The following is a 21,280-nucleotide window of genomic DNA, read 5'->3' on the forward strand; positions in this document are numbered from 1 at the left end:
GCAGGTAGGGCCATGCTAAATCTTACTCGGGACATCGCGTGAACACAAAGTAAACAGAGACCTCCGCAGATGAGGTCGTCGGGCGAAGGTCGATTCAAGCTAATAAGCATATCGACGACATCTCATACCAAATTCTGCAACAAATAAGAGATATCATGTCCACCTTGACTCTGTTGCCTTGTCTCCATCCAAAAAAGCCTCGAAATACCCTACGACCACGATCGCCAACGCGTTATCGACGACCTCTGACGACTTCCTCTGAACGATCCTCGACCGTCGACTAAGCCCATCACAGCAACCCACATCACATACGATTCACCTTCACCAACAAGCACAAGTAGACAGGAAACAAACTCGAAGCCGCCCCGTCTAAATCTCCCACCAAACCACAACACCCACTATGCCTTCTGATACTGAATCCATTGAACACCTGGCCGACTACAGCCATAGGTGGTACGAAGATCCTCCTACGTCCTCCTCGAGCAAGAAGACGCCTTACGAGCAGGTCGCCATGTGTATGGTGAGTGTTTTCTTCTCTCCACCTGTCTTAGTCTTCAGTCTATTGAGCTTCGAGTTTGAATCGGAGGAGCTGATCATATCATATGGTGTTGATGCTATCGTTACGTATCGTATTGTGGACACTTCGTAGTGGGGAGAGACGAACACTTTTTCACGGAAAGGCAAGAACGACCTCAGAGATCTGCCGGAAGACCACGATGCCAATAATAGTCACAATCATACTCCTTCTACCTCTCGACCCGGGACCTCGGTAGCCGGACAAGTACAAGTGACAGGCTCGACGAGTACGAATACCAATACCAATACAAGCACGAACACGAACAGAAATACCCAAACGATCTCCAAGTCGAACACAACCGCAAACTCGGCTCATCCTAAAAAGAAAACCCCACCACCACCTCTAACAACATCATCGACCAAATCACGGACACAGACACAAACACAAACGCCCGCCCCGGGAGAGAAAGCGGTCCACCACTGCGTAGAATTCTTCCCCTTCGGCGAACCGGACGTCGAATCGCTCCGCCGGACGCTGGAAGAAGAGATCAGGCAGACTTTCCACCGGACTACCCGGGATGCCGAAACAGGTGCAGATGTAGATGTGAATGCGAGGTCGGCCTATCTGGAGGAACAGCGGCAAGATGTGGAATGGATAGAAGAGCGGATAGCCGAGTTTCGGAAGATGGTGGATGAGTGGGCTGGCACATTTGCTGTATGCGGGGGACAAAAGGTGAGTCGGGACGAGTCTTGGAAAGGTAGTCCGATCTTGTTCCAGGGCGAGGTTGTGCCACACGCCAGAACATGCACGCGATCTCGATTATGATCCTTGCGGTGGATAGGCATACGGTACTGATCCTACAACACGATTTTGGGTTTCTTGGGTCTTCTAGCTGATTCTCGCTCGGCCGTCGGAAGACACAAAACTCGATTTTTTATGGGAACTCAATATAGAAGACGTAAGTCCGATTAAACGCTGGAAAACCCCCTCGTGGGTCGATGAGATGAGGAACTGAGAGCTCACATCAATGCATCTCGTTCTTCCCCTTTACAGGACGACCTTTTCCACCTTTCCTGGTCTTACGATGAGTACGAGTACCAACCTTTAATCGCCCTCGCTGGAGCCATGGGTGTGGTCTATATCATCGAACCCGGACTGCAAAGGATTCGGAGAGTTTTGAAGGGTCATGGCGATGTGAGCGCAATGCAGATCGCACTGACAAGTTTCGTCCGGACACGTTTCTGACACCTTGTTTGTTTTTTCTCCTGACGACGCAGAGCATTCTCTCGGTCAAGTTCTCCCCTCGCGCACCTCATATCCTTGCGACGGCATCCGGTGACCGCACAGTCCGGGTTTGGAGTGTCTTTGGTGGTGATCTCGCAGAAGACCCCGACGTCAACGCTCGATCACGCAACTACCCGATGGGCCAGGCGGACGAGGGGGACGCATGCCTATTCATTCTAGCGGGAGAAGGTCCAGCGGGTCATCGGTGGGATGTCGTCTCGCTCGCCTTTCATCCAACAAAGAGGGCGATCGTCACGGCCGGTCAAGACTATACCGTGAGGATCTGGGCATTACCGGAGTACCCAAAAGTCACGGATCCGTTCGAAATCAAGAGGACGCCACCGGGATATCATCCCGAAATCATTCAGTTTCCGGTCTTTTCCACCTCGAGGTTGCACGACGATCCTATCGATTGCATCGAATGGCAAGTCGATTTACCATGATCGCCTAACTTGCTCCGCACTGATACTTGATGCCCGCGCTGTTTGACGTATATTTAGGCTTGCGGACGATATCCTCGTATCCCAAACGAGGATTACGCTCATTGTCTGGCAGTGGCTAGGTTTCGCCCGCTATCTTAACGGAGACAGCATAGACAAGCCTTTACCACAACGGACGGACTATACCAACTCTCGTACGTCTTTGGCGATTTCACGATCCATCGCCGCCGCTCCGGGTTGACATCCGACGTTACCTCTTCACACCATAGATTCGTTTCGGATCGTGGCCAAATACGATCTCGATGGGGATACGTGGTACCACAAATTCAGCGTCCATCAGGCGTGGGGCGAGCACGATGAGGATGCCGTACATTACGGTCACACTACCGGATTGTTGCTCGCCTGCATCGACGGGGACGCAAAACCAGCTCGGATCTTGCTGTTCAACCCGGCTCATATACGATATCCGGACCCCGATACCCTCCGGCCACCCCGGTTCGATGGCACGAATACTGAATGGGAGCCGATCGACATCGAGGGGTACGATCGCGATCAGGCGACCGTAGCAGCGGGACAGGAACGAGCATCGACATCGACCGAAGCTGTCAAGGAAGAGGAAGAGCTCGAATCGACCGCCAACGCACCTGGCTCGAAACGGTCGTCGGCGCCGCAGATCCCACGGCTGCTACCTTGGATTGTCAGGACGCGAGGGTTGAAATCCGCACAGCAGAGGCGGAGCGGGAACAAGTCGGATAAGCCGCTGTCTTTGGTATCCGTAGCTATCAGTCCGAAGGGTGCAAAGTATATAGTTGCCACGGGGCAGTTTGGCGCAATCGTCTTGTTCCAGCTGAAGCAGAATTGATCTTGATCGATGTCATGAACTGAAGCAGAATCAATCTCGATAGAGACCGACAACCCCTTCCTGATCTTCCGCATGTCCCTCTCCCTCTCGTTCCACCTCTACCTCTCGGTCCACCTCTACTTCTCGGTCCACCTCTCCCGCTCGCTCTTGCTCTCCATGTCGCTCGCACTCTCCCGCTCGCGGTCGCTTCTGGTCTACCTCTTTCACTCGCCCTGGCGCCACGCTGGTGATCTGCGAGTTGTACAGTCCGGATCAATACGCCGGGACAGTCCGGATCAATACGCGTGCCGGTAGTCGACTCACGCAATGATCCCGTAACAATACCGTCTCCGTCTTCTTGGCCGAGGTCTCTTGCTGCTTGGCCGCCGAGGTCTCCTGCTTCTTCTTGGCCGGGGCTTCCTGCTCGTTGGCTGGATCCGACCTTTGACGGGACCGCGGCAGCTCGAACGCCTCGCTCGAATACGCCTGGCTAGAAGACGAGGAGGCTGCGGAGAGGAGAGTCGCGGAGAGGAGGGATGGCTTGAGGTTGGGTTTGAACTGTTCGACGATTCGGGGTCAGGGGTTGTAGTTATTCAAGGCTGATCAGACGACACCTGACTCACTCGCATCTTTCCCAAGCCTTTACGGATCTTCCTAGTGACAGACACCGTAGTCGAGACCGTAGTCGAAGTCTTGGCATCATCAGTCTCGACAGTAGCAGGCTGTTGCAGCTCCGCAGCCGAGTACCTAGCGTAGGCAATGACGACACTCTCTCGCCTATACCAGCCTGGCTGGACTAGTGTCGCTCCCGCCACCCCGGCCCAAGTCTCCTTCATGAACTCGTCATCTTCGTCTTTGGTAGGCTTCGAGTCCGAGTCGCTGACGACGTAAAGGAACTCGTATCCCGTCTTGCTCTTCCTGACCATATCGAACGTCGGCGTAGACGGCTGGAAGGCGGCCCAGTCCTGAACCGAAGTCTTGAGGTCGACCTTTCGCATCCACGAACCTACGGAGCGACGATCAACGGCGAACGCTTCGGTCAGAAAGTGCTACTCGAAAGAAAGGTCACAAAACGCCGAAGATGGACTCGCCTTTGACCCTACGGAGTCGGACCGTCCATTCAGATATCCCTCGTTGTCGCCAGACCCGCTCGATGTCCTTGGGAGAAGCCGAGATCACGCAGAAGGGTGAAAGGAAGGTAGGTGCCACGGAAGGATCCCCATCCGGATCAACACGCTCTTCTGTCCATTCGATGGCGATCCACTCGAACTTGTCGTCCTTCTTCCGCCCGTACCGTCGATTCACCTCGTCAAGAATGGCGATACAAGCTTGTTGGCACTTCTCGGTAAACCCGTTGAAGACAAGGGCACCGGATTGGTGTTTGGTGGTGTGGTACCGGACCTGCTCTCGAAGTTCCTGCGTTTGGATCAGGATTTCGCTCATGTTTTCGAGAGAGAGGTGCGCGAGATGATGTGAATACGGAAGCTTGTGACGTCGAGAGTCTGGGAGGTGAAAGTTTGTTTCGAATAGATTGGCATATTTGACATGTTCATTCCGCTCGTCATCACTCTCTCCGAACTTCTTCTCTTCTCTCGAGGCGACGGTCTCCCACACGTACGCAACGCGTGAGAAAGCGAAACAGACGAGAGGGAACCGATTCCTCTCGCCCCTGACCCTTCGAAGCGCGTCGCCCAGCGAGCGAGCGAGTGGGTATATAAGTGGGACTCACTCGCCAAAATCCTCCTTTCGTCCTCCTCTCCGCCATCCATCGACTTCCATCAACTCGGCCATCACCACATGACCCCCCTCGCCACTTCACTGCCACCAGGCAGCCACCTTGAAGACCGACAAACGTTGCACCGGCGATGATTCGTATCAGAGTGTTGTGCGGCCGTTGTCCATAGCTGGAGGGAAACAGTAACGTCCGCGTTACCGTTTCCCGGATCCTCATCACGAGATAGTAAACCGCCACCCGATGAGTGATCTGTGACGTCGGCAGATCGAGACCACCGTCCAGCTTCCTGGCCTCATAGCGTGCCGGGAGCAAGATCTTGCCTTCTACCAATGACCGGTGACCCGTTGACCTGCGTCGTAGCCTGCGTCTATAAGTCTAAGGTGTCTTCCTCCTCCTCCAGGGGCGGGGGAAGACATCGGAACGCGTCGTAACGCACGTCGTAGGAGGACGACGGGGATTCTTCCTCTTTCGACCTTCGACTTTCGATCACGACCACCAAGGACTATCGGAGACGACCCGTCTTCTTCCTTCCCATCGCACGTTCAGTGGCTGATCTTCATCTTTTGCTTCTTTCCGGAACTTGCAGGTCCCTTCCCTTCCTCGCCAAAACCAAGCCTTCCCAGGTCCGTTCGACTTCGACAACGACTTCGACAACGTTTCATCGGAACACAAGTGGGTACCGTGGCTTCGCTATTATTGAGTTGTCCATCTGGCGAACCAATCCCGGCGGGCTGGAGAGGGGATCCCCGATCTCCCATTCCACGGCCCGGATCGATCATCCATTAGACGTTGAGATCGCATCTGTTACGTCCGGTAGAACGAGACAACCGTCCAGCTCTTTCGTCCTTATAGCGTGGCGGAGCGAGTTCTACCTTCAATCAATGACCGGTGACCACGTCGAACTGCGAGAGCAACCTGTCGTTTAAGTCGAGGCGGTTTACACCGTACGTGTCGCAGGACCTGACTCGCAGCCGGACGACGGGATACGATACGATACGACGACGACGACGATAACGACTGCTCTCGAAGAACAATAGACTCGGTTCGTCCTTCCCGTTCTGCGTCTCGTTTGCTGACCATCATCTGTCCTCGAAGTTGGATTTACAGCTCGCAGGTATTCGGGGAGGCCGCCATCATCGTCGTCGTCGAGACTTGTCGTAAGTGTGTTACCATCCTGGTCCATTGGTCTCCTTTGAACTTCTAGAACGAGACTTCGCTGACCAGAGATGACTTTCTTCGGCTTCTGTTTGTGCTATCTCTATGCTTGCGTCTCTATCTCTATTTTATTCAGGTAGATTCCATCGTCCCGAGTCACGCCGCCGCTCTATCTCTCTTCTTCGATCAGCTCACTGGACGTCCGGTATGTCACGTCATGGTTCCCCTCTTTCGACGCATTGCGTTGCTTTGAGCAACTGTTTATCAGTTGTACGACAAGTCCTTTTCGCTGATCGTCTCAATGCCCATTTTGCCTTGCGTTTCGTTCGAGAACAGCGCCGACCCATCACCCGCCTTTCGTCTTGAACCCCGAAGCAAGGGCTGCGCAACGCATGACTGCACTTCCAGCGCTATTGCCGTAAGTCTACCGGGTTGCCTTGCCGTCCGGGCGAATCCTGTATGCTGAGCGTCGCGTTGATTGAATAGCTCGTATCTGGCGGCGACAGGTCTTCGGGCCCGCAACAATCTTCACGTTGGAAAACATCAAACCTCGATCAGGTACGTGGGACTCGCTCCGTTTCCCGCGGCCCTTATCGTCCACCCCCAAGCACGACGCTGACCCGTATTGCCTTCCTTTCTTCCTTTTCGCAGGAACGACATACGGATCTGAACTTCGACGCCCGGGAGGGATAGGGGAGGCTTTTCGTCAAATGGTTTCCCGGGCTTCTTCTCTTTTTCGTTCCTTGTATCGAAGCCGTCGTCGCAGTGCCAATGAATCTGGACCTATAGCGATCAGATATCGTCGACCGATTTTGAAGAACGCTCCCGTCTCGATCCCATGTCTTTGATATCGTTCCATGCTTCAACTTCGAAAGCACTTGATCGATCTTCCGTTCTAGTCCTGACTTGCACGTCCTCCCGTACCATGGCATACCAGTATGAGAGGTTCCTCGGTCAACTTGACGGAATCTGCTTGTTTTAATGCTGAGGTGTGCTGAAGTCCTGGACCTACAACCCTTCTCAATCCTGCGCGCCCGGCCGGACGAGTTGCACCGAAATCTCCCCTCGATCAGATATGTATGAGACGCGCGCGTATCGATGAGACAAGGCTTCTTTGACGATCGCTCGACCTTGCCCGTCAAAGCTTCAGATCCCCGCGATTATCCTCGTTCATTCGGAAGATGGTAGATGATCCGAGGTACAGTCGATCGTCAAGCTAGCTGTAATTTGCGACTGCTGGCCCGGATAGGGTCGGCGTCTTGTTCAGTTTCATGCGCGGGCTTCGGATCCCTTCAAGGTAAGTATCAAAAGCAAAACAAGCTCGCTCTTGGTCCTCCTCGTAGCCTGAATCTAGCCTGATATATAGCTTCCACTGCTGGTCGCGCCGCTCCAACTTGCAGGGAGCGAAAAGACTATTGCCCTCGCCCGATCGGATGGATAGGTTGATTAAGTATGGGCTAGGGTAAAGTGCAGTAGATGCTATCTCAATGTTGCTGACACGATCCCGCTGATAAACCGGACTCTGGCGTAGCTCCGATTCCAACCTCGGGTCCCACCTATAACCATCGAACCGCTTGTCCTTGAGATGGCAGAGGAGAGGTGCATAACGCTCCAGTCAGACGGAGCGGTAACCCCGAGACATCGGTGCAGCGAGTGCTCAGGCGAGAGGTGCATAACGCTCAGGCGCACTCGATTGCGATGGCATTTGGGGCTGATGGATATAGAGGTCGCCAAAGCCGATGAGGTGCGTAAGGCGTCAGCCGATCTATCAGACGGGGTGTGCGAGCTCAGCATGGTCGCCAGACGATTCAGGTTGAGCATTGCCTGAAGGTTCTGCGTGTATTGTTGATTCATCGCGAGTGTTGGGTTGCGGATGGGAAGGTCAGAAGTCGGGAGGTCGAGCACCACGTCCTTGCAAGACAGCCAATGTCTTTGTAGATGAGAAAGCGCGTTGACATCGCTGTCCGCGCAACCAATCCAATCGCTCCATCAGCTCAAATGGGAAGGTTTGACACGAGGCGCGGAACTTTCTCTCTGCAAGCCAACACGCGGCTTCCTGCAGGTTTGTTGCGTGATCGACGATCATCTGGTTGTACAATGTACCGATCAATCAGCAACTCGCCGTCAGAGACAACGACGCTCAGGACAGCGAATCGATATGGATCTACTTGTCAGCAAGTCTGGCCAACACCAGACCTCTCTCAGAGAGGCTTCAATAAGGCGCAGGCCCCTTGCTGGTCTTATCGATTACCGCTGATCCGTCGGGCGCATTGCTTTCCCACGCCGGCGCGGCTGATCCAAGCCATTCGCGCGGGCTCAATACGTTGATTCGCTAGACCGGTACCGTCACCCGTCCAAGTTCAGGTCTGCTGTTTCCATACGGCTGATCTTAAACCCTGGCGACTTTCATTTACACACCCGATTTAACGTCACCGGAAACAGCCCGGTTCCCAATCGACCAGCATCAATCGACCGATTTTGCCGACAAAGGGAAACGCGATAGCCTCTTTCTATCATGATTGACAATATCAACATAGATCATCGAAGACAGTCATATCACTTGTTCGAGCTTACAGACCGGTATGGCCTCAACAGCTCGGTAGTGCGATTCGCCCTTTTGATAGGGGAGGTAGCTTTCGAGTACCTATGAATCGCCCTGTTTCACCACATGGCCAGGCGGATAACGGCCGAGACCCATGGATCATCTGGATTACCAATCCTCTTGATTGACCTTGAAAAGGAGACTTGGAAAACTCTCTGATGTACTGGTGATAACCGGCGGCGCCCGTCTGTCCCTTGCGCTGCAAACATCCAGGACCGACCTGAGTGGGGATCTCGCTGGAATGTCTTCCGTCGAAATTGTCTCGCTCGTTGCAAAGATTGCTTCTGAGCGAATCCGATACCTGATGCTCGCACATCTTCCATCTTGGTCCATAGCGCCTGGCTTTGGGGCCGGGTGTTGGGTTTGAAACGAGACGCAAATAGGGTGAGTGAGAGATTGTCGAAAAGCAACCTGACAAGGCTAGAAATTCTTCTTTTCTCATCATGCAGGCTCGACAAGCGGAAGTGAATCGCAACGCCGTGATCCTCTTTCGTCGATTTCGAAACCCCTGATAAATCTCATTACCATTGAACTTCGGCTTGATGGAAGGCCGAGCAATTTATTTTATATCAGCATCCAACCTGTCTCACATGCGAACCGCATTGCGAAGGGCCATCCAAGGTCGCTCATGCTGCACAACAGGATCGGATGGTCTGCGCCCAACGGTGTCTTAAGGGTCAAGGGAGTCCAAGCGCTCAGCATCCCCGGGACCAAGAGAGATCAACCCTAATCGACCATCCTGTCTGGAGAGACGAAGCAAAAACCGCGCGACGAGGCAAAGTGAAAGTTGAGATAATACTCGATATCGCTTACCAGTCGCTCAAGCGAGACCGCGAAAAGATGGCGCATTTCAAAGTCGATACGGAGTCGAAAAGCGTTCAACACAATGCGAGAGATCGAAGACGATAGATATCATAAGGATCACGGACGTCGTTCGGAACGAAGTAGATACAAGGAGGTGCAGACTGGCAACCCGCTCAGAGTACAGCGACAAGCTCGCCTCAAGAAAGGACTATGGGCTCGTATGTCGCTTCAGCTTCACCCTGAAGGTTTGGACTGAGCTCGACATGAGCGTCTCATCATGTAGGGTTCCCGATCACCGCTGGAGTGTTTGACGTCCTACAACAACCGAGATACAACCTTCAAAAGCCGAACGGCCATCAGTACAATTGTCGGCATTTGATACGACGGGCCATATGACTCACAAGACGCGGCCATTACGACAACAACGAAAGCATTTTACAACAACCTATAGACCAACCGGCATCAGGCGTCAGGTATGCGAGACGGTGCGAGAGAATTCAAGGAGCGGAGAACTTACAGGAACAAGTCCATCCCACGGTCCAACGTCAATACGATCCATCATCCGGCCTGGCTGTTCGTATCGGGGAAGGCAGGTCGACTTATGAACGGGACGATCACGAGCACAATATCGAAGCTCGAGATTGGGGACTCACCGATCATCCGATAGGTGAACGCCCGTGGTGCTGCCACTCGGGATCGATGGGATCCCGGCCCGTATACCCTCCATGGGCCGATCAGGTCTGGAACGCAAAGCCATTCGGAGTCAGCGACATGACGTCATGATCAAGACAAGGTACGATGCGAGTGAACATGTCGGGAAAAGGAACAGGAATACCAACAAAGCTACCGAAACATACCTTGAAGCAGCGAGGTCCATGCTGATGATGACTTGCCAGGGTCGCGACAAGCTGGAACCCGGGTACCTCGCTGTTGCCGCCGTGTCGCCCGTCCTGGTGCCTACAACCTACGGCCTTCCGGAGGAACGAGGAGAGGAGGACCAGCCGTTCGTGCGTAGGAGCAAGCGGGCAAAAGCTGCGACGGGACGACCTGTCATGCCGCTCGGATGGTGGGATGTCGATGCTTTAAGCCCGCTTGAACACACCGCGCGGTACGTTTAAACCACGGGCCTGAGCAAGTCGGGGTACTCCATCCCATACCGAGAAGCCAGAATAGGTCAGCGTTTGCGATACGTGTGGCGTATTGTAAGGCGGGTGGTGGGGGCAGGGGGTGGAACGATACGGTGTCGAATGGGGTCTCTGCTCGTCGGGAACATGTCAGCATAATGCGTCGAGAACAAAAGCACATCAGATGAATGACGACATACCTCTCTGAAAGCTATCAGCCCGGATCAGATCGGTTGAACGTCAGCGGTGTGAGAGCGAGGAGGATACAGCTGCTGAAGATTCGATCATCCGAAAGGGCGACTACTCTGAGCTCACCTTGGCACCATCGCCGTTTCATCGGACCTGCGAACATGCGAGCGAGGAAACGAGGCCAGGTCAGCATGCAGCAAGTGGAGGATGAGGTGATAGTCCGGATGGCGATGAGAGGAAAGGAGATTTGGACTGGTCGACCTCAAACGAATATCCGGACTCGCCAACGATAACTCACCCCAAGCTGTCATCAAGTTCGAGGTCCGTGGTCATCGTCGTCGTCGTAATCGTCGTCGTAATCGTCGTCATCCTCGGGAGTTGATGATCGAGGTGCGAAAAGATGAAAGTGATGAAGATGAAGAGAGAGCAAAGAGGGGGACTCGACGCCGGGGGGGGGGGAGCAAGAGCTGTCAGTCTTATAGCGAGTTCGCGTCCTGCGCACATCGACCGCCCAACCTGCACGTGATCACCATCACCCCCATCACCCCCATCTCATCGTCCAATCGTCTTGCATCGCTCGCCGAGGAAACCCGATCCGACCGATGACGAAGCCTGGGCAGGCGGCGAGCAGCGAGCAGCAGCACAGCAGGCAGTAAGCAGAGGAGCAGGAGACAGCGCACAGGCCCGGAAATGAAGAGGAGGACATGACACGAGGGTTCCAGCACGTAGCACGGCGGGAAACGGAGGACCAAGGCAGGAGACGCAGGGGATCTCGACACGCGAGAGGCTTCCGCCACTTTAGGCATGAGAAGCAGCGAAAGTGAGCAATTTTGTACCTATTGGTCTTATAACGTTTGATGGCTTGATTTAGGAAGCAAATCCGGATGTATTTAGCGACGGGTTGCGATGTTGACGAGCCGGGGAATGACTATAAAGATCGAGGCATGGAAAAGGGACTGTTCGGGTTGGCCGCCAAGTGTCTCCCGAGCTTGATTCCTATCAGCGACGCCGCAAGTCAACGTTACCGTCTTTAGCCTTAGTACTCGACATTAAACATCAACATAACACGACGCAACGTCTTGCCATGTCCGCCACCCAAACTTGTGAGTAACGAGAGCCTCGCTCTGCCTACTATTATGATCGTATTTGATGGATGACAGCTGACGAATACATCCAGCTTACGCCGATGCCGTCAAGGGAATCTCACCCAAGGCTTCCCCTGAGCCGGTCTCTTCGCCTCGACCCGCTTCACCGACTACTATCTCATCGAAAGACACCCTCGGCTCCTCTACTACGGCTCCTCCTCCTGCCCCGAGCTATGTCACTGAGACGGCTGCGAACGACATTATCACGGCCGAGAAAGCGACCCCCGTCATCACGGCCGAGAAAGACGTTGAAGAAAGCGTCGTCGAGCGGAACCTTGCCGCCAACGAGCGAAACGTTGCCGCCGATGAGCATCACGCCAGCCCCCTTGCTCTTTCACTCCCCGATACCCCGTTGAGCTTCATCTCCGAGCTCATTCCTGCCGAGGAAGACATTATCGTCGCTGCCACCGGGAAGCAAAAAAAGAAGCTCGGCCCAAAAGTAGTCGACGTCTATCACGTCTATCGGACCCGAAAGGAAGACGAGATAGACGTCTATCGGACCCAAAAGGAAGACGAAGTCGACTCTGTCACCTCCGCGCCGTTCCCGCCCGCGCCGTTCCTGCTCCCCTATGCGGTCGAAATCGAGCTCGGATATGAATATATACGCAAGGATAAGAACGCACGCAAGGCCCTGAGTCGGATCAGCGAGGCGCTGGGAGGATCGGACGTGGGAGGGAATGGATCGGAGGTGGGAGGGAAGGACGACGATGTCAGTAACAATATCGGTATCACGTTCGACCGGTCGTCCACGGTCGCCCTGTTCCGACATGCAAGAGACGCCGAGCTGTTCTTGGCGCTCAGTGGACAAGTCTTCGAACCATCGGAGGGAGAATGGCACTACGTGCCCGGTATGTCCGCGGAGGTCTTCCTCAAGAACGGCGTCACGTTCCAGTCGCAATCGGGATATCGCGCCGTGTTCGATCGATTGCGGGGCTACGGGGAGATTGTCCAGATCATCCGCAAGGCCGAAGAGGATGAAGAGGACGACGAAGGACCCTCTTCGTACTCGTATTCGTACTCGGTCTTCTTTCGTACCAAGGTCGCCTCTAGCGCTGCATTGCGGGAACCGGAGTTGCGCAGATGTCGGTACAATGAAGGGGTCGCTCCCAAGAGGAAGCCCGTCGACGCAGTAGTACAGGTGCGCCAGAATCACAATCAGAATTGCTATCTTGGAGAGGTTCGTACTAACGACGCTTACCTTGCCTGTCATACAGTTGGAAAAGAAACCCCGAAAGAAGAGGAAGAGTGGTCAATCCCAGCACTCGGCCTACTCGACAGATGTCACCACTATTATCGATCTGGACGCCTCTGCCGAGTCGACCTCTCAGCCTTCTTTCACGATCTATGAGTGGTTGACGATATCGGCAATTCAGTACGACGTCAGGCCGCTTTACGCGTGGGCTTGCCCGTTAATTACTCCTTCTCCGGTGACCAAGATCGACGAGCCGGAATGGTCTTGGGAAGCTCTACATCCGCCTCCTCCATCTTGAAACATTCGTGTTGTAGTAATAAACTCTTGTACTCGTACGACTCTGTGAGCCAATCAGCTATGATGAACGATGCGATGATCTGATGGATCTGATGATATGATGACGAATCCGACAGCCAGATCGAATGGGTAGCCCTAGCGAGCGAGTGAGCGATCGGCCGAGCTGAATCATCTTTTCCCTCTCGACTCTCCTTCCCGACCTGGGCTGGGCGCTGGATATGAATAGCTACATATAACGACATATAGCCAGGCAGCAGGCAGGATCATACGACGTCCTACGGTATGATACCAGAGTCATACCGCTCGCCCGAATGGTTTTCATCGAACGAGGACTCGTAATATGGAACTCCTTCGTTCCGCCTTCGAGTTGCTCGGAATCTCCAAAAGACAGGCCGATCCGGCTAGTCTGCGGATCCGTCTGAAGCAGGACAAGCTATCCGATCCTGAAAAGTGGCAAGGTTACCTTCTGTTCATCTCGGCCACCCCATTCGAGGGCGAGTTCGTGAACCACGACAGGCTGAGCGACTTTTATCCTTCCAAGAGCCTGCGCAACTGGGAGGAGAACACATCCACCAGCTACGCGTCGTTCGATGGCTCGCGGCGTAAATTGATCTACTATATCGCTTTTCGCTATGATATGACCTTGGAAGATTCCCATGTTGTGAGTAGCTAGTAGCTTCTTACAGAGGCCGGTGGCTTATAGCATTCCCGACTTCATCGTCTAATCTCGATCTCGGTCACTTTCTCGCCCGACGACAGATTGAGACGATCCATCGATGGGAGATTGCGTTGGCCTGGGAAACCCTGCGCCAGATAGCATTGACGAGGACGTTGTTGCTCATGCTAGCACAACAAGAGCCTGCGACCTCGGACTGGGAAAGACCGAATGCGAGCGCTTTGGCAGAATTGGACGAATGGGCTGCGGTCGTGAGTAGATCTTGGCTCTTTGTGTTTCGAATACCGACTACAATAAATATATAACGCTCTGTTTCTTTGCGAATGTTACAGGCACGATATGACTTCAGCACGTCTTTTCCTAATTCGGAGCCTCTCATCAAGAGCTGAACCCATGATTTTTTCCCCTTACAGAGCGGCTCGACAAGGCTCTACAGCAACTGGGGTGGTTTGAGATGCGAGGCTCTCGCGTCAGCGACTGGTCCTCCGCCGACCAGCACCAAAGCGCAGTATGGCTTCCAGCGATGAGCGATTTCTCTTACAAGATCTTTGTCCATTGCAAGCGTATCATCCGTGGCGAGGACGTTCTTTCAGGAAGGACATCGACCGCCTTGTCCGCTGGGGCGATTCGAGCTCTGGTACAACAGTATCAACCTTTCAAACCCATCGCCAAGGAGGCAGCACCTGTGAACTGGTGGCGGTCGAGGTTGAAGGAAGACCCCTTTGAGTGTTGGGGTCAATATCGGGAGCGATCGGATTTCAGCCTCGACGTCATGTCGCCGTACGCAAAGGTCAGTCTCAAGCGGGCCGGGTCGATCAGTCTCTGTCGTGACGGCTTCCTTTGTCATCCCGTCCACACACTGCACAGCGTGTACTGATTGGGCACCCTTTGAATCTGGCTGCAGGAGGTCGAACGTTGGCTCCTTCCGCCTTCTTTCGATAATGAAATCGACCCTCAGCGCAACGCCGCGCCTCGACCAGAACCCTCACCCGAAGCTCAACTATCAGCCCAAGCTCAATCCGAACCTAAAGCCCCATCACGACCCGAACACGAAGCCGAACCTCAATCCAAATCGGCCGAGTCGGGACATACCGAAATCTCTTCATCGGACCAGGCTGGCACGGACGCACCTGGGATCCCAGAGTCGGACTCTGCGGAAAAGGTCGACCGTCAACTGGGCGGAAGGTTGGGAGCGGACGAGAAGAAGGCCACCCCAGATGCGCTCGTCCTCGCCAAGACTTGAGGGCTGGGGTCGATCAACCTTTCGCATGTTCCGCACAGGGATGAATGACACTTCGCAAATCGCAATATAACTCTCAAGGCAAGACGCTTTTCGAGGCGGGACCGTAGGCGAGTTCCGGCTTCGAACGTGTCGAGGAGGACGCTTTCGTTTGGTTTTATCACAACACCGAGGGTAGACGGACTGGTTCCCTTTGGGCTTGCCGCCCATCCACTATACGAGTCATAATCGACCCGGCCCTTCGAGTCTGGCCTAGATACTTTGCCAAGGCAGGAACCAGACGAGGGGCGGCGGAATCCGGACGGTCAACAGATAGTCAGGCTTCGAGAGGGATTGCTCGTCGTGTAGCCCGAGATGGGCTGGCGGGCGTATCATTGTAGCTCGGAGACGACTCGGTTCGAGGGCTTTGATTTGTCAATAATATTGTTCCATTCTTGACTTTATTCGGGTATCGAATGGTGTTACGGGGCATAAACAAAGCTTGGCTGATGGATATCGAGTCTTCTATGATTCCGTTCGTACCTTGCTACCTTGACCGGATGACGAATCCAAGGAGACGAAGCCGGCAAGCCTGCCACCCTTGGATCGGGGTCGACCGATCTTGTCGTGAATTAGAACAAACGTCAAAGACCAGTCGAAATATTTCAAAGCAGCGGACCGGATCCAGCTCAGCTGAGGAAAGTAATCAAGAGCTCCAAGATCTAGCGAAAGGTCCCGGGAGCACTCGAACAAGGCTGAGATATGCCGCCGAAAGTCAAGAAGGAGGTCGATCAGTGAGCATGTTGAAGTTGGGGTTATCGTAGAGCTCTTCTAACTTTACCGGGTGTATACCGATTTGCAGGCCGTCGATATCCAGCTTCTTCAAACCAGCTGCAAATGCCGCTGCTTCTTCTTCCTCTCGTACAACACCGTCGGATTCGCAGAATGTAGCTCGTACGCCCAAGAGGAGAAAGCTGGGAAGCCCGTCAAAGGTCGAAACCGCGCCTATAGAGATAGACTCTGAAGCAAGTAGTGACGTCGAGATTCAACATATAGCCAGCAGGAACGACGGAGATCTCCAGGAGGATATCATTACACCAATAGTCCAAACGGATCATCGGACCAAGACGTCACTGCAACAGAAAAACAAAGATCAGCATTCGACCACGAGTGCAGGACACTCGGGTCTCTCTAAATACACCGCTCCGGCCTATCTTCAACAACCTGAGGACCAGCATCTCGATACCAACGGCAAGAACGATTCGACCACGCCTCGATTACCTTTCCCGCTGCTGATAACCGAAGACAAAGATCCCCTCAGCCAGATCGATGAGCAAGAGAAGAAGGATCGTAAGCGGCGGCATGAGCGTTGGCAAACCCGGATAGGCCAGGGGTTGGTAGCACCTAGAAGAAATAGTTTGCCACTAGATCAGGCCGAGGAGGAAGATATGAATGGGCAAGAGGCTGAAATTGAGATGCTTGGAGATGAGGAAGAGGATGTGGAGATGACTACCGGAAGAGCCGGTTCGAAAAAGACAAAGACGAAAGCGGGGGCTGGGACGAGCAAGTCTATCAAACCGAGCAAGGGAAAGAAGAAGGACGAGATAGGCCCAAGTGGGATGACGTATACTCCATTGGAAAAGCAGGTAAGACTCGGCCACTCGTTACTGCTCGCCTAGACGGTTTGTGCTGTGCGCGCTGACGATGAGATTGTGGTACTTGATACAGTTCATGGAGATCAAAGCGGCGAACCCGGACGTACTCTTGGCTATGGAAGGTAAATCTTCACGATTGGCGATACTCAAACCGGCCCTCGAGCTAATCTTGTCATCGAAACAGTCGGCTATAAATTCAAGTTTCATGGCGAGGATGCAAAGATCGCCTCCAGGGAACTCGGGATCGCTTGGTCAGTCCTTACGTGGCGAGGTCTTTAATCTGTTTGAGCGTCGATGATCAGCTGATATGCAGACCTCTGGCGTTGGCTTGATCAGTTTCCCGATGAGGAACTTTTACAGCGCGTCGATCCCGGTACATCGCGTGCACATACATGTCAAGAAGTAAGCCCGTTATCCCTGCTCACCTTGTACATCTAATGGAACGCCCATACCTACCATCTGTTGCTCATTTCCAGGCTCATCGCCCGAGGTCATAAAGTGGGCGTAGTCAGACAGACGGAAACTGCCGCACTGAAGGCCGTAGGCGACAATCGTAACAAGCCTTTCGAGAGGGCGATGACGAACCTCTATACTGCAGCAACGTATGTCTACTTTCTCTGTGGGAAAATCACCGAGTAGTACCGACCGCCCGAATCTTCACAGCTACGTGGACGATTCTTCTCTCAATGACGACGATTTGTTAACGGATCCGGCCCGGTCGACAAACGCTTTCGTCTGCATAACCGAGAGTAACGCGGGCGGGAATGGTACCGACGATCAAGTCCGTATATCGATGCTGGGGGTTGTCATCGGGACTGGCGATGTCACCTACGACGACTTCAAGGATACGCATCTACGGAACGAATTGGAGGTATGTGGCGAGGTCGTCTGGTGACTGGGCTGTCACGCAAGCTTACATCGTAGGTACACATAGACAAGGTTGACACACATGTCGCCTACGGAAATACTTTTGCCTGAGAAACCACTCAGTAGATCGACGGAAAGAGTCATCTCGAGCTGGATCGATCGCTCAGAGTGAGTAGACGGTCAAGTGGCCACCGCGGCCATTTCTCATGGGTATCTCTTCTTTAGGAGCACTACCGGTACGGGAACACGATTGGAGCGGCGTCCATTCATGAAAGGTCGAGACAAAGCTCTTAAAGCGATTTCGCGCTTCTATCACGAGAGTGTTGCAAAAGACCCGGCGGATTCTTCTTACGTGGACCTGTTGAGCGACAACGAAGATGGTCAGGATGTTGCAAAAGCGGGCGCTGTCGCTTCTCAACCTGATAGTGAGTTCGCTTCCACGCGGGACGGATCGAGCCGTGAGGTTGACGACTCCCATGCCTGCCCAGTCGAGAAACGCCTATCACAGCTGGAGAAGCTACCAGACGGTATCTCGTAAGCCAATCCTGCTATTATAACCATTTCGGAGCGCTTCTGACGGTCAAACAGGTCGTGTACAGCCGCTTCTATAGAGCATTTGCAGCGCAAGTCGCCGTTTTTTCCCCTTTATTTGATTGGAAGAATCCAAGCCCAGCGATTGACGATACATATCGTTACTCTTAGGCTTTGGTCTAGCAGACGCGCTACTCCATGTGGAAACCTTTTCCGAGTTTACGACTCGGAGCACCATGCTCCTCTCCGCCAACACGCTCATCAACCTCGAGATTTACCGGAATCAGACCGATTACGGGTCGAAAGGTAGCCTGTTGTGGCTGATGGATCACACTCGGACCAAGATGGGCAAACGCTTGCTACGGGATTGGATAGGTCGTCCCCTCGTCAATGTGGATCTGCTTGAAGAGAGGCTCGACGCGGTTACGGAGATCAAGGACAATGCTAGCCTCACATTGGAGAAACTGAAAGGGCTGTTGAAAGGGTCAATACCGGACCTCGGTCGCGGGATGAGTCGTATACAATATGGACGGGTAAGCGGTTATAGCCCCTGTGAGGGATATCCATCTTCTGACTCCTAGCCTTCGACATTTAGGCTACTCCTGGAGAGGTTGCTACAATCTTGGTTGCGTTTCAGCGTCTCGCGGAGGAATTTCAGCCAGACATGCCAACGGGCATGCCTCAAAGCACGCTTTTGGCTCGTATAGCCCAATCTTTCCCGAAGATCAAGGAGCCGGTCTCTCGCCTTCTGAGCGAAATCGACATACGAAAAGCTCGCACGGACAAGCCCGAAGACATGTTCAAGATTGTAGATACGTATCCGAAGATCGCCCAAGCGCGTCAAGTAGGTTATCGGGTTTGAAAAGCTTGGCTAGAAGGGCAAGACATCGCTGACATTACGTTCCAAAGGCCATTGAGGATTCCGAAGCCCTGCTTGATGGTCATCTGAAAGACATACGGCGCGACCTAAAGATGGGCGCGCTGCAATATGTCACGGTAGCTGGAATAGAGGTGGGCTTTGTCCGGCATTCGAGCTGAGGGTCCGCGTCCTGTTTTTTGATCGCTTCGGTTCGCAGCATCTGATCGAATTACGACTCAAGCATGCGGTTCCGGATAACTGGATCAAGATTTCGTCGACCAAGCATGTCGCTCGATACCATACCCCCTTCATTGTGGCAAAGTCAGTATGTCCGCGAAAGATCTAATCTTACAACGAGACTAACGAAGCCACATCAGATTGAAAGAGCTCGAACAAGGCAAAGAGACCCTCATCGCGGCTGGCAAGGAAGCTTTTCTCGATTGGCAAGCTCGGATTTCGCAGCATTACGATACGTTGCGAGAAGCCACGTTATCGCTCGCCACATTCGATTGCTTGATGTCAATGGCAAAAGTAGCGATAGGATCGGGATCGGAATACTGCCGACCGTCATTCGTTCGAGAAGGCAGATTGCTCGACTTGCGCGACGTCCGTCATCCGATGGTGAGCTGGTTATCGATCGATTGTGAACGTTCGAGGAGGCTGATCTTGGTCAATGAGTGTGCAGTCAGAAGCTCTTATGGAAGACTATGTCGCCAACGATATCAAGTTCTCGGACGAAACATCACGACTCGCTATCCTAACAGGACCAAATATGGCCGGTGAATTCAGGTCCGATCTCCTTCGATTTGGCGAGTGCTGAATCTGGTCGTTTGGGAGCAGGCAAAACCAGTTTCACCAGAGCGGTGGCTCTATGTCTGATCATGGCTCAGGTTGGCTCTTATGTGCCGTGCAGCCGGGCCGAGCTTAGCGTGCATGACGCTGTCTGGACGTGAGTTCGGTATGAAGATGATGCCTTCTGAAAATACCTAATTGTTTGCATTCGCGCGATACAGGAGGATGGGCGGTACGTTGATCGTCGCTGCGGTATACTGACTATTTTGATGACAGCTGACGGTTGGCCGATGATCCGTAGCTTCCGACGACCTGGCTCGAAACCGATCCACGTAAGTCCCTTGAACCGACTGATGGTATATCTCAGATCAAGAGCTGATCCTATCTTGGTCTGGACATAGTTTCATGGTCGAGCTCAAGGAGACCTCGGACATACTCGCTGGGGCGACCGTGAACTCGTTTGTCGTTCTCGATGAACTCGGTCGAGGTACGTCTCTTTTCACTCTTGACGTAACGAGAGCGTAATTAGCTCGTATGCTGACATGTGTGCGTTTTTGATCAGGTACGTCAACGATGGACGGCACTGCTATAGCCTGGGCGGTACTCGGTAAGAACAGTTTGCATTTCAGAATGGAATTCGATGTTGCTGACGCATTATCATCCAGATCGGCTCGTGCAGCAGGGATGTAATGCCAGTCAGTACAAGTGGCAAAAATCGTTAGCAGTATGAGAAGACGAAGCTGATAAACCTGGATTTAAACAGTCTTTACTACCCATTTCCCTGCGCTTGCCAGGATTCACGAGCAGTACTCACGTAAGCGCCTGAACTGTCTCGAAGGTCGAGCATTCCGTTGATAACTTGCTGTGTGATCTTTCAGGCGAGGTGTCTGTGCATCACATGGGATTCACAGAAATCGAAAGAGCGGGTGAGTCGCGCTCGACCTTATCTGGTCAAACGCAACTGGGGCTAAGACCCGGTCGATTATATCGCAGATGGCCAGCCAGAGATCGTCTTCCTCTACAAGCTACTCCCTTCGCTCTCACATCGTTCATTTGGCACCTACGTAGGCCGGTTGGCAGGTCTACCTCAGGGGGTACTCGAACGCGCAGACCGTCAGAGCGAGTGGATGAGGGAAAAGGTCAAGACGCAGTGGGTGGGCAAGCTGGCGAGACGACTCGAGGGGAAGGTATTTGGGGGAGAAAGCTCTGACGAGGATACAGGGGAGAGTCGGGGGCAGAAGGTTATAGAGGCTCTTCGGGAGATAAAAGGCAGCGGTGGATAGCTGTACAAGCACCAAGGCATGTGATTGAGAGAGATCAATGATGACGATCCGGATTTGACCGAAAGCGCAAGGA

The 21,280-nt window shown here is 53.4% G+C and overlaps 6 protein-coding genes across 6 annotated transcripts; 5 read left to right on the forward strand and 1 right to left on the reverse strand.

Moving 5' to 3' along the window:
* Positions 1 to 110: 110 nt before the first annotated feature.
* Positions 111 to 3,134, forward strand: HD553DRAFT_317864 (WD40-repeat-containing domain protein). Its single transcript, XM_046180804.1, has 7 exons — positions 111 to 520; positions 650 to 1,249; positions 1,410 to 1,475; positions 1,571 to 1,711; positions 1,795 to 2,225; positions 2,302 to 2,435; positions 2,511 to 3,134. The coding sequence occupies exons 1-7, from the start codon at positions 401 to 403 to the stop codon at positions 3,101 to 3,103; spliced, it is 2,085 nt and encodes a 694-aa protein (XP_046033654.1). The 5' UTR covers positions 111 to 400; the 3' UTR covers positions 3,104 to 3,134.
* On the reverse strand, positions 3,134 to 4,525 carry HD553DRAFT_345218 (uncharacterized protein; the record flags this gene model as incomplete). Its single annotated transcript, XM_046183076.1, has 4 exons — positions 3,134 to 3,334; positions 3,407 to 3,640; positions 3,706 to 4,088; positions 4,186 to 4,525. The coding sequence occupies 4 exons, from the start codon at positions 4,523 to 4,525 to the stop codon at positions 3,134 to 3,136; spliced, it is 1,158 nt and encodes a 385-aa protein (XP_046033655.1).
* A 4,935-nt stretch (positions 4,526 to 9,460) lies between these two features.
* Positions 9,461 to 10,496, forward strand: HD553DRAFT_345219 (uncharacterized protein; the record flags this gene model as incomplete). Its single annotated transcript, XM_046183077.1, has 4 exons — positions 9,461 to 9,596; positions 9,662 to 9,745; positions 9,830 to 10,140; positions 10,275 to 10,496. The coding sequence occupies 4 exons, from the start codon at positions 9,461 to 9,463 to the stop codon at positions 10,494 to 10,496; spliced, it is 753 nt and encodes a 250-aa protein (XP_046033656.1).
* Positions 10,497 to 11,636: 1,140 nt separating this feature from the next.
* On the forward strand, positions 11,637 to 13,578 carry HD553DRAFT_124801 (uncharacterized protein). Its single transcript, XM_046176532.1, has 4 exons — positions 11,637 to 11,794; positions 11,869 to 12,974; positions 13,051 to 13,370; positions 13,442 to 13,578. The coding sequence occupies exons 1-3, from the start codon at positions 11,776 to 11,778 to the stop codon at positions 13,324 to 13,326; spliced, it is 1,401 nt and encodes a 466-aa protein (XP_046033657.1). The 5' UTR covers positions 11,637 to 11,775; the 3' UTR covers positions 13,327 to 13,370; positions 13,442 to 13,578.
* A 659-nt stretch (positions 13,579 to 14,237) lies between these two features.
* Positions 14,238 to 15,401, forward strand: HD553DRAFT_124803 (uncharacterized protein). Its single transcript, XM_046176533.1, has 3 exons — positions 14,238 to 14,252; positions 14,334 to 14,791; positions 14,906 to 15,401. Exons 2-3 carry the CDS (start codon positions 14,456 to 14,458, stop codon positions 15,242 to 15,244), a joined length of 675 nt encoding a protein of 224 aa, XP_046033658.1. The 5' UTR covers positions 14,238 to 14,252; positions 14,334 to 14,455; the 3' UTR covers positions 15,245 to 15,401.
* Positions 15,402 to 15,705: 304 nt separating this feature from the next.
* On the forward strand, positions 15,706 to 21,271 carry HD553DRAFT_317887 (muts domain V-domain-containing protein). Its single transcript, XM_046180805.1, has 26 exons — positions 15,706 to 16,014; positions 16,083 to 16,866; positions 16,949 to 16,997; positions 17,060 to 17,126; positions 17,212 to 17,277; positions 17,352 to 17,477; positions 17,539 to 17,746; positions 17,810 to 17,910; positions 17,968 to 18,167; positions 18,231 to 18,276; positions 18,331 to 18,365; positions 18,445 to 18,806; positions 18,869 to 19,117; positions 19,183 to 19,284; positions 19,350 to 19,453; positions 19,510 to 19,753; positions 19,818 to 19,911; positions 19,973 to 20,081; positions 20,146 to 20,156; positions 20,226 to 20,256; positions 20,326 to 20,411; positions 20,487 to 20,531; positions 20,590 to 20,619; positions 20,688 to 20,738; positions 20,803 to 20,850; positions 20,918 to 21,271. The coding sequence occupies exons 1-26, from the start codon at positions 15,983 to 15,985 to the stop codon at positions 21,205 to 21,207; spliced, it is 3,570 nt and encodes a 1,189-aa protein (XP_046033659.1). The 5' UTR covers positions 15,706 to 15,982; the 3' UTR covers positions 21,208 to 21,271.
* Positions 21,272 to 21,280: the final 9 nt, after the last annotated feature.

This window comes from Filobasidium floriforme (genome assembly GCF_021052385.1).
Source record: "Filobasidium floriforme strain CBS 6241 chromosome Unknown HD553scaffold_23, whole genome shotgun sequence".
Classification (NCBI taxonomy): domain Eukaryota; kingdom Fungi; phylum Basidiomycota; class Tremellomycetes; order Filobasidiales; family Filobasidiaceae; genus Filobasidium; species Filobasidium floriforme.